This window comes from Hylobates moloch, unplaced genomic scaffold, assembly GCF_009828535.3.
Source record: "Hylobates moloch isolate HMO894 unplaced genomic scaffold, HMol_V3 SCAFFOLD_2, whole genome shotgun sequence".
Classification (NCBI taxonomy): domain Eukaryota; kingdom Metazoa; phylum Chordata; class Mammalia; order Primates; family Hylobatidae; genus Hylobates; species Hylobates moloch.
Genome location: NW_026652277.1, coordinates 122,784,216 through 122,797,078, shown reverse-complemented (window position 1 = coordinate 122,797,078; position 12,863 = coordinate 122,784,216). Strand labels below are relative to the sequence as shown.

The 12,863-nt window shown below is 36.4% G+C and overlaps 1 protein-coding gene across 2 annotated transcripts in view; it reads right to left on the bottom strand.

The window, feature by feature from the left end:
- LIN28B (lin-28 homolog B) overlaps positions 1-12,863 on the bottom strand; it is a 139,705-nt gene that overhangs the window by 46,821 nt on the left and 80,021 nt on the right. For both annotated transcript variants that reach the window (XM_058430340.1, XM_032155885.2), the window contains one exon: positions 6,439-6,623. In XM_058430340.1, the coding sequence (XP_058286323.1) occupies positions 6,439-6,623 (185 nt within the window). The remainder of the gene's footprint in view (positions 1-6,438; positions 6,624-12,863) is intronic.

Sequence of the window (12,863 nt, the reverse complement as noted above, 5' to 3'; positions counted from 1 at the left end):
AAAAATGGGCAAAAGATATGAAGAAACAGTTTGTCAAAGAGTATATGAGGATGACACAAAAATATATATAAAGATGCTTAATATCAGTAGCTATTAGGGAAATGAAAATTAAAACGATATCATCACACACCTAACAGAATGGTTAAAAAAAAAATTCTTTTTTATTTTTGAGGCAGGGTCTTGCTGTCACCCTGGCTAGAGTGCAGTAGCCTGATCATGGCCCACTGCATCTTTGGCCTCTCAGGCTCAAGTGATCCTCCCATCTCAGTACAAGTAGCTGGGACAACAGGGATGCACCACCATGCCCTGCTAATTTTTTTACTTTTTGCAGTGACAGGGTTTCTCCATGTTGCCCAGGCTGGGTTCAAACTTCTGGGCTCAAGCAATTCACTGGCCTCGGCCTCCCAAAGTGCTGGTGTTAAAGGTGTGCGCCACCACACGGGGCCAAAATTTTTAAAAATTGGCAATACCAAATGCTGGCAAAGATAAGTGGCAGTTCGAACTCTCACATACCAGTGGTGGGAATGCAAAAGAAAATAATTACTCTGGAAAACAATTTGGCAGTTTTTTATAAAGTTAAACATACATATATGACCTTGTTATGCAGCAATCCCACTCCAAAACTGAAAACGAATCTTCACACACCTGTGCATAAATGTTTATGGCTGTTCTATTCATAATTGTCACAACTGGACACCACTCAAATGCCTTTCAATAGATGAATAAGCAAACAGTGTTATAGCTATAAAATGGAATACTATTCAGCAAAAAAGTGAACTACTGATACACTCAACAGCTTGGATGAATTTCAAAGATTATTATGCTGAGTGAAAAAATGCAATTTCAAAATGTTACACACTGTATGATTCTACTTACATGTCATTCACAAAAACACAAAACTACAGTGAAAGAGAATAGGTCAGTGGCTGCCAGGGGTTATAGGTGGGGAAGGGGTAACCATTATAGATAGAGGGAGATTTTTGGGGGTAATAAACTTTCTGAATCTGGACGATGGTACTGACTACAGGAATGTATACGTGTGTTAAAATTCATCTAACTGAATACCAAAAGAAAAAAAGTCAATTTTCACTTTGGGAGGCCGGGGCGGGCTGATCACGAGGTCAGGAGATCAAGACCATCCCGGCTAACACGGTGAAACCCCGTCTCTACTAAAAGAATGAAAAAAATTAGCCAGGTGTGGTGGCAGGTGCCTGTGGTCCCGGCTACTCGGGAGGCTGAGGCAGCAGAATGGCGTGAACCTGGGAGGCAGAGCTTGCAGTGAGCCAAGACTGCACCACTGCACTCCAGCCTGGGCGACAGAGCCAGACTCCATCGCAAAAAAAAAAAAAAAAAAGAAAGAAAGAAAAGAAAAAAGGTCAATTTTACTACACGACAATTTAATATTATGTTTATATTTATATACAGAAATACACCAATGCTTACTTCCAATTTTAATATAAATTAACTGGAATTCTAGCTTTCTGGTACATCAGCGGACCAAATCAATTATTTAATATCATTATTTTAAACATTTTGTAGGCTATAAGGTCAGTATGAAAGTATCTTATACCAGTAAGAAAGTACTCAAAAAATGATGAGGACCCATCAAAAGGACAGAGAAACCAGCGTGAAGGGGCTCCTACTGGTCAAATCTGGGAAATTTGGGCAGTAAAATAAATAATGGTGGTTACAGATTATAACTTCCAGAAAAATGCAGAAATCCCTGGTTCAGACTAATATAATAAATAAATGAAAATTTAAAAGTTTGATGGTGAATGGGATATTTACATAGTCTTAAAATATCTCCACACAAAATGCTTATTAAAAAAGGAAAAAGAAGCCACTTTAAATATGTAAGATGGGCATACATGTTTGGTGACCATACCTAATTTTTCCTACCTTTTTGTATTCTAAAAATTTTCATAATAAAAGTCAAAATAAAATAAAATAGAAGGAAATAAAAATAATCACAGGAAGTATTAGGGGAAAAACAGTATAACAGAAATTAATCCAAGAGGCAAGGTGCAGTAGCTCACGCCTGTAATCTTTGGGAGGCTGAGGTGGGTGAATCACCTGAGGTCAGGGATTCGAGACCAGCCTGGCCAACATGGTGAAAACCCATCTCTACTAAAAATACAAAATTAGCCAGGCACAGTGGTGCACACCTGTAGTCCCAGCTACTCGGGAGGCTGAGGCAGGAGAATTGCTTGAACCCAGGAGGCAGTGGTTGCAGTGAGCCTAGATCAAGCCATTGCACTCCAGACTGGGTGACAAGAGCAAAACTCTGTCTCAAAAAATAAATAAATAAATAAATAAATAAATAAATAAATAATTCAAGAGCCTGTTCTTTGAAATACAATACATTATCTTATCAAGAAAAAAATAGCAACAGGAAATAACAAGAGAATCAGAATATTTTATAAGATTTTCAAGGCTGCTTCACATAATTGTACTAATAAACATGAAATCTGGATCAAAGCACAATTTTATTCTCATTACTAAAACTGTCTCAGGAAATACCCATGAAAGAAATCAAGAAAGTTATCAAAGATCTTTGAAGTTTTTTAAACATTTGGGGAGCAAATCATACCTTGGTAACTGTTCCAGCCATCAGCTGACAAAGATCCATTTCTTGCTAACACACTGTCAAATCTTGTTTTCTCATGGTGTCAGTTTCTATACAGGAGTCTAGTCTCTATGTTTATTGAATATTTTATTGTATGTTGTCTCTACATCATTTTGTAAAAACAAGTGGCGCATGGAAAACTGGAATTGCTAATCCTAGTGACAAAAATTATGGACACCCTTAGCTTAATAGAAAGTTGGAAATTATTAGATATTAAGTGTGTCAAAGTTTTAATCACAATAAGACACACAGTAAGAGTAAGCAGTTGGAACAGTTATTCACTTCTGACCACCACCACCTCGTACCTTGCCAGATCAGTACCCCAACTACAATTCTTTGACTCCACTGCAACCCACACCCCATGTGTTTACTTACCACCTTTTCAATGTCTTCACTCTTTATACAGTTTCTATTCTATCATCCATCACTACATTTGCTGCCCTACATACATCTCCAGTGCCCTTTGTCATTCTCAACTAGGAAAAACCTCAACTCTAGTTAAATCATTTTAATGACTATTTCACAGCTGTAGCCATGAAGTCAACAAGGGCTGGAGAAAAAACACAATCATATTAACTGACTTTAAAATTCATATCCACTATTCTTATGTGGGTCTTTGGCACAGCCTGAAATTGTACCTCTTCTCTACAATGTGTTCATTCTTCTATTTTATACATCTTTCTTGTTAAATTTTGAAACCTACTCTTCTACCATCACTCTTGGTTGATGACTGTGCTTCAAATTCAAAGAAAAAAAAAACCAGCATAAAAAAGAGAAATTTCGCCTTAGCCTACCTTCATATCTATCTACCACCTGCATCTGTGCCCATAAGCTATGCCTTTCCTCCAGGTTTGTAAGAATGAACCTTCTGTGCTCACATGACCAGCTCCCCCAGTTGTGCTTTAAATCCCAATGCTGTCACCCACTCAAGGAAATCACTTCAGTAATCGTTCTCCTCTCTCCTGCATGTTCAATCTTTCCTTTGCACTAGACCATTCCTATGAACATATAAACATGCTATAATTTCTTCCATTTAGCTACTGCTTTGTTTCTCTCCTCCCATTTATTATAGAAACACTTCTCAAAAGATTGTCTAAACTTGCTGTCTCTGCTTCCTCTGTTTTCATTCTCTGTATTGAATACAACCCACGAAGGCTTTCACCCCCACCAGTCCACTGAGCCCGTTCTTGTCAACCTCAGACCTCAATAATGACTTCCGTGTTGCTAAGCGGTCAAGTTTCAATGGTTATCTTACGTGATCATTTCATCATCAGCACTATTTAACATACCTGATACCCTTTCTTGAAATATTTTCTTTCCCTGACTTTCCCTCCTATTTCCCACCTTCTTACTTAGTGCCCTTTGCTGTTCCTCCCTCTTCTTGACTCTTAAATGCTAGAGTGCCCCAGGGCTTAGTCCTCTTCTTGCCTATGTATACTCGCTGTGATGGTCATCTCATTTCCTCTTGTGGCTGTAAATATCATCTTTTTGCTAAATGTTGCCAATTTTTTAACTCCAGTGCTGGAACTCCATATAGTGTACCCGTCTGCCTAATATACATCTTCACTTGGATGTGCATTATGTATCTCTAATTAAATGTCTGAAACTATACTTTTGATTTCAGGCTCCTTCTGTAGGTTTCTCCATCTTGATAAATAGTCCCTTAATCTTTCCTGTTGTATAGGCCAAAAACCCTTGGAGTCACCCTGGACTCTTCTCCTCTGATAGTCCACATCTAATCAATCCATCAGTAAATTCTATGGTCTCTTCCTTCAAAACATATCAGAATTTTTGTTCACCACTTCTACTGCTACTACCCTTGTCCAAACCACCACTATCTCTTTTCTGTATTATTGGAGCTTCTTCTTTAGTGGTCTTTCAGCTTCTATCCTTGCCTCTCCACATTGTGTTGTCATCGAAGCTGCCAGAATGATACTCTGAGTAAATCAGATCATGTTACTTTCCGACCTAAAATTTCCCAATGACTTCCTATTTTCTCCAGAATCAAAGTCCTTACAATGGTTGACAAGATCCAATATGAAAAAATGTCCTCCTATCTTACTCTTCAAATCTCAACCTCCACTATTCTCCCTCTCATACTGATTCCAACCCAGAATTGGAATGTAAAGCATTCTAGAACTACTTTGTTAAAGATTTTATCTTAAAGACATGGAAAAATAAAGGGCTGTTTTATTTTACTTTGCTTTACTTGTACGTATTTAAGTATGTATGCAGGTATTATCTCCATGGGAGCAGAAAACCACTTTAAAAGCTAAGTGTATCATTAAACTTTCACACATATTCATGGACTTTCTTTTGTACAAAATGAGCTGCTAAAAATGTCAATGAAAATGGAATTTATTGTTTCACTGGATGGCTTTTCAAAACAATAGGAAAATATGAAATAGGCAACAAGTGCTACAGAGATAACTGGTTACCAATTTGGAGAGAAAAGAAAATCTAGACCTTTACAGTCCTTTCTTCAAAAGTAAATTAGATTATAAAGAGAAGAGACACTTAAGTGTAAAATATAAATTAACTAAAATAATACTGAAAACATAAATGAATATAGTATATTTTTAATTTTGTAGTTTGGAAAATGAAATAGCAATCAAAGTCAGGTAACATCAAGGAGAGAGTCACAGACTTTGTAAAAATTTCAAAACTTCAAAATACTTTTTAAAAACTATCATTAAAGCTAAAATATATTTTACAAGCTAAAAAAATTTCTTATTTTTTATTTGAGAAAAATGATTCATATCCTAAATATATCAAGAGAACTTAGAAATCAATAATAACAAATGAACATCTCAATAGAATATGGTCAATGGACAAGAAATGTACAATTCTTAGAAGAAAATAAAAATGAAAACATGTAAAATATATTCAACCTCCAAAGTAATCAAATAATGTGAAAAAAACACAAACAATGAGCTGCATCTCTAACCTATGTAACTGGAAAAGATTTAAAAAAAACAACAACATTTAATGAGCTGTCTCACTTTCAGAGGTGTTACATACTGGCCCGCTAATCATTTCTGGAGAGCAGTTTAAAAATAGGTATCGAAATTTTTAAAATACATATTTTTTGATCCAGACTTTTCACTATTAAGTATTTACCCTAAAGATATAATCAGACAACTTTTCAAAAATGTACATCTAAGAGTTCCCACGGTGTTATTGATCAATTCAAGATACATGAGGTAGCCTAAATATCCACTAACATATTGTTCTTTAAATTATATTTTGGTACATTCATATAGTAAAATTTATGAAGTGATAACAATTGACATGAAATATTCTATAATATACTATTAGGTGAAAAAAATTACAAGTTTCAAAATACCATATATAATATAATTCCCACCTCTAATTAGGATTTCAAGTGATTTTTTCCTCTTTATGGTTTTTATATTATTTGGACTTTCTATATGTGAGCTGCCTTTTAAAAACAGACAAAACAATAGGTACATTTTCATTTGAAAAAAGAGGTGAGGTGTTTGGCAAATTCTGGGTGTAAAAAAGGGCACCTCTATCTATTGGGAACTTCAACTCCTCAACTGTGGTCTCAGAACAGTCTGGTGGAAAAGGTGGTCAAGGGACTATTCAGTGCTTAATGCTGAAGGCTCAGTTCAGTACATTCTGCAGATAATTCAAACTGTAAAATAGCCTATATTTCTGATATTTAATATATTCTACATGATGGTGGTTTCCTTTGGCTAGACGATATAAAATGCAGTAAGATGAAAACATTTTCAGAAATCCTTTCCAAGTACAATAAACTGATAAATTAACAAAGCAAAAATGATTACCTATCTCCCTTTGGTTTTCTTTTCTGTAGTGTCTTCCCTTTGGGTCTTCTTTCACTTCCTAAACAGGGGCTCCCACCAGGTCCTGTTACCCGTATTGACTCAAGGCCTTTGGAAGATTTTTTAAATGTGAATTCCACTGGTTCTCCTTCTTTTAGGCTTCTAAATCCTTCCATGAATAGTTTGCTCTGTAAAGAACAGAAGAGGGTGGGGGAGAAAAAGAGAGATCAAAATTATCATTGCTTTATAAATTATCTCTATAATTTTAACAAAGAAAGATACTCTGTCATGCATTACAAAAGTATAAAGTCTTAAGTTCAGTGAAACATATACCATTTTAAAGTTTCTTTTTGCGATACTGGCAGTGGGAGAAAAAAATTTTTAAGGCAATTTGGCAATACTTAGAAAAATTTAAATGTGCATATTCTTTGTCCCAGCAATTCCACAATTAATAATTCTACTACAGACATACACAAAAGCTCAAAAAGATACCACGGCACTGAGGGTAAAAAATTACACCTATCTGAATGTCTATCAATGGGAAACTGATTAAATAAATAATTAATATAATAGCACCATATAACATTATTAAGCCATTAAGAGAAGTTTCATTAGTTCTACATGTTCTAATGTAGAAAGATAAGCATGTAATATTGTTGAGTTAAAAGAAAAAAGAGCTAAAGAACTGTGTCTACCATAATGCTGTCTATGTAAAATTTTAACTTTGTTTATTTATTTTTGATATGGGACTCACTATGTTGCCCAAGCTGGTCTTGAACTTCTGGGATTTTCTAGCCTCAGCCTTCTGAGTAGCTGAGATAACAGGCACATGCAGAGTCCAGCTAAAGTTTTTAAAAGATATATGTTTATTATATAGAGATGTGGTCTGAAACAACAGACACTAAAGAGTCGTTTTCTCCAGTCCCGTTCTAGAAAGGTAGCAAAGTTTTCTGGTATATACATTACTGCGTCATTTGAGCTTTTTATAATTTGAAAGGAAATCAGATTTCATATTTGAAAGATAGCTGATTTTTTGTAAAAATAACAATGTTCACCAATCACAAAATTGTTGATTTTGGTTTCAAATATTATTTGGCTCTTTCAATCCTCTTTTCATCAAAGTCAATGTGCCAATTCAAAATATACTAAAAATAATTCAATCAGTAGTTTTATTGATTTTTTCAAACCCGTCTGTGTACATTTTACAGATCTAATTTAGAATATCATGTAGTTTTTAAAGACTCTCCTGAATTGGTGAGGCAACAGAAATAAAACATATGATGGTAGAAGTTCTTAGTTCAAGTCCAGTTCTTTAAATAAACTGCTATATTGCTTTGAATAAGCCATTTGCTGTCGTTCTATTTATTTGTAAATTCAAAAGATTTGAGTTCTGAGTAACAACAAGACCACGAGAAAAAGGTTTTGTGGTCACGTAAGTTTGTAAAACACTGTATGTTGTTTCTCTGTGAGAGACTCATATTAGCATATTAAAGTCTCAGGAATGTTCTCACCTCCCCAACTCCCACAAAACTAAAAATCTTTTTTAACTCAGCAGTTTCCTGACCTAATTGATCCCAGAGCCCCTTCTTTAAGTACAAATGACGAACATACTTAGAGAAATACTGGACCAGAAAACCTTCACTTCTCCAAGTCCATGACTCTAAAGGCAGCTAAATAATTACATGTAACCAAATTATTACATAGAATAAAAACAAAACTTCAAAAATTCATTGCGAAAGGAGACCATTCATTGTGAAAGCAAGACAGCCCATGAAAACAGGGTTATCAACCTGCTTCTAGTGCAGGTCACATGACATAGTGAAATCTTTCATGTGGAAGTCTGCAATTTGGCAGCACCTTTTCTGCTCTCTGACGAAATGTTTGGGGAAAAAAATCACAACTGCCTACGTTCTTTAAAATAACAAAGTATTATTATTAAAGCTATTTTAACATTTCTAAAGCATCTTCTCATTTTTTTCCTAAGCTTTCTCCTCACTAATTATAAATAGTTACGTTGCTTTCATTCATTTCCTTTCTCCCTCTCCACTCAAGAAGGTACAGATTATTTCTCTTTTACGGGTGAAATGGAGCATAGTTCAACTACTGCAATTATGAGAACAAAGAAACAGCATTTTTTATTAGAGCTATCATATGTTCATATGTTTTGTTTTGGCAACAAAAACTCTGTCACTGGGCTAAGCGCAGTAGCTCACGCCTGTAATCCCAGCACGTTGGGAGGCCAAGGCGGGCAGATCACCCGAGGTCAGGAGTTCAAGACCAGCCTGGCCAACGTGGCAAAACCTCGTTTCTACTAAAAAAATGCAAAAAATTAGCCCGACGTGGTGGCGCTTGCCTGTAATCCCAGCTACTTGGGAGGCTGAGGCAGAAGAATCCATTGAACCTGGGAGGCGGAGGTTGCAGTGAGCGGAGATCAAGATCGTGTCACTGCACTCCAGCCTGGGCGATGCAGCGAGACCCTGTCTCAAAAAAAACCAACCAACCAACCAAACAAAACTCTATCACTTATCTCCTCATAGCTCTTAGTGCACTTTCATAGGAGTTGGTGCATAGTTCCTAGTGAACCCAATGAAGCTGGTATACTTTCACTTAATTTAATTTTCTGTTATTATGATTTTTGATAGGTATCTTATAAGTGAACTGCTTTTCCAAATCTAAAGTAAAATTCCAGCTCTTACAAACCAATTAATTCTAGCTGTTCTTCACGATATTCTGAAAGAATACTTTAAAAATTCTATCGTATATGTCTCCCTCCCCAAATTAGTCCATAAGGCAATTTAGTTTCATAATACTTGGCAAAAAAAAAAAACATATATATATATATCCATAAGAAACTATAATCGCTTTGCAAGAAAAAGACAAGAATTCACAGAGAATACTCTGTCTTCGCTATTATACCAAAATAGCTGCTACATAGGTGGGAAAGATTGTTGAAAGGTAAGGAATTAACTCACTATATTTGTTCCCCCAAAAATCAACTTATCCCCTTAACTTGCCAATTTTTATCGAAGGTTTCTCCATTTTTCCAATTACACTGGTTCCAATGCTTACTTTTACCCAAACCATTTATGGAATCTTGTTTATTTTTGCTTCCTATCTCTCCTCTCTCATCTGCCCCATCCACTTCATTGGACTGCTATCACCCTACTTCAGGTCTTAACTATTGCTGGGATTCAGAAAACAATACAACAAAAAAGAAAACTTTAGAAGCAGAAGTTTTTCTCTGACCTTCTCCAGTCTTCCTGTTTCTCAGTCTCATTTCCCCGCAAGGCTAGCCATAGAAACTGGAATCCCTCTTCCCCAACGTAGGTTACAGAAACCAGAACCCCTTTTCCCCAAAGCCAGCCATAAAACTTAAAAACATTACTACAATTCCATCCCCATCTGGACCTTTCTGTGCAAAAACTGACCTACCTTGTTTGACTCTAAGTCAATAAGACCTCCAATCAGAGAAGGTCCTGCCCATACCCAAAAGGCAGGAATGCATGCTCAGAGAGGCCAAGAAAAATCTAGGCAGACAGACCTTGCTGGGTTTCCCTACTCAGTCTGTTAGCATTAGATCATACATAATCTTTTTGTCCAATTATATTTCTTTACAGCTGTCTATACTTTGTTAAACATATGCCTAAAAATGTACAATTTCCCCTGAATTTTTAAATCTTCATTCTGGAGGCTCCTGTGTCACGGTAAAACTATGATCAAATAAACTTGTAAGCCTTTTCTCCTATTAATCTGCCTCTTGTCAGTAATTTTTAGTGAATCTTCAGAGGGCAAAGGGAAAGTTTACACTATCTTCTACCAAGATAAGTGTAATAGTTTCTTCACCGGCATCTCAGCATCGCAACTGCTCGTTACTCTACATCATCTTCCATACCTGCACATTCTCTCTCAATAAATCTTAGCCTGTTAGTCCCTTGTCTCAAAAATCTACAATTCTGCTCTTAGGTTGTAGGTGAGATCCTTCATAATCTTACCTTACTTACATTTTCCATTTCATTTCCCATTACTCTAAAACACAATCCCTAACTGGATAACTTATATTTCTCTGAATATTTTCTCATTTCTGTATTCTATCTTATTCCGGTCAGGGATGTACTCTCCTAGTCATGGCTTTCTATTAAAATCTTACCTGGTAAGACCTCAACAGCAAGGCAAAAATAGACAAAAAAGACTTAAACTAAAAAGCCTCCTTCTTCACAGCAAAAGAAATAATCAACAGAGTGAACAGACACCCTGTGGAATGGGAGAAAATATTTGCAAATTAGTTATCTGACAGGTAGATTAATATCCAGAATATACAAGGAACTCAAACAACAAAAAATAGTGAGCAAAGAACATGAATAGACATTTTGCAAATAAGGCATACAAATGGCCAACAGGTGTATGAAAAATGCTCAATGTCACATCACTAATCATCAGGAAACCACAATGAAATATCTTACCACAGTCAGAATGGCTATTATTAAAAAGATGTTAGCAAGGATGTGGGAAAAAGAGAACTGTTTTTTTATTTTTTTATTATACGTTAAGTTTTAGGGTACATGTGCACAATGTGCAGGTTTGTTACATATATATCCATGTGTCATGTTGTTGTGCTGCACCCATTAACTCGTCATTTAGCATTAGGTATATCTCCTAATGCTGTCCCTCCCCACTCCCCCCAACCCACAACAGTCCCCGGAGTGTGATGTTCCCCTTCCTGTGTCCATGTGTTCTCATTGTTCAATTCCCACCTGTGAGTGAGAACATGTGGTGTTTGGTTTTTTTGTCCTTGTGATAGTTTACTGAGAATGATGGTTTCCAGTTTCATCCATGTCCCTACAAAGGACATGAACTCATCCTTTTTTATGGCTGCATAGTATTCCATGGTGTATATGTGCCACATTTTCTAAATCCAGTCTATCGTTGTTGGACATTTGGGTTGGTTCCAAGTCTTTGCTATTGTGAATAGTGCTGAAATAAACATAGGTGTGCATGTGTCTTTATAGCAGCATGATTTATAGTCCTTTGGGTATATACCCAGAAATGAGATGGCTGGGTCCAATGGTATTTCTAGTTCTAGATCCCTGAGGAATCGCCACACTGACTTCCACAACGGTTGAACTAGTTTACAGTCCCACCAGCAGTGTAAAAGTGTTCCTATTTCTCCACATCCTCTCCAGCACCTGTTGCTTCCTGATCGCCATTCTAACTGGTGTGAGATGGTATCTCATTGTGGTTTTGATTTGCATTTCTCTGATGGCCAGTGATGATGAGCATTTTTTCATGTGTTTTTTGGCTGCATAAATGTCTTCTTTTGAGAAGTGTCTCCTCATGTCCTTCGCCCACTTTTTGATGGGGTTGTTTTTTTCTTGTAAATTTGTTTGAGTTCATTGTAGATTCTGGATATTAGCTCTTTGTCAGATGAGTAGGTTGCGAAAATTTTCTCCCATTTTGTAGGTTGCCTGTTCACTCTGATGGTAGTTTCTTTTGCTGTGCAGAAGCTCTTTAGTTTAATTAGATCCCATTTGTCATTTCTGGCTTTCGTTGCCATTGCTTTTGATGTTTTAGACATGAAGTCCTTGCCCATGCCTATGTCCTGAATGGTATTGCCTAGGTTTTCTTCTAGGGTTTTCATGGTTTTAGGTCTAACATGTAGGTCTTTAATCCATCTTGAATTAATTTTTGTATAAGGTGTAAGGAAGGGATCCAGTTTCAACTTTCTACATATGGCTAGCCAGTTTTCCCAGCACCATTTATTAAATAGCGGATCCTTTCCCCGTTGCTTGTTTTTGTCAGGTTTGTCAAAGATCAGATAGTTGTAGATATGTGGCATTATTTCTGAGGGCTCTGTTCTGTTCCATTGATCTATGTCTCTGTTTTGGTACCAGTACCATGCTGTTTTGGTTACTGTAGTCTTGTAGTATAGTTTGAAGTCAGGTAGCGTGATGCCTCCAGCTTTGTTCTTTTGGCTTAGGACTGACTTGGCGATGCGGGCTCTTTTTTGTTTCCATATGAACTTTAAGGTAGTTTTTTCCAATTCTGTGAAGAAAGTCATTGGTAGCTTGATGGGGATGGCATTGAATCTATAAATTACCTTGGGCAGTATGGCCATTTTCACAATATTGATTCTTCCAACCCTTGAGCATGGAATGTTCTTCCATTTGTTTGTATCCTCGAAAAAGAGAACTCTTATACACTGTTGGTAGGAATGCAAATTAGTAAAACCTTTATAGAAAACAGCATGAAGATTTACCAAAGAACTAAAAATGGAATTACTATTCGATTTAGCAATCCCACTACTGGGTATCGACCCAAAGGAAAAGAAATCAATATATCAAAGATAACCACACTTGTACGTTTTGCACAGCCCTATTCACAATAGCAGACATGGAATCAAACTATCTATCAATGGATGAGTGGATAACGAA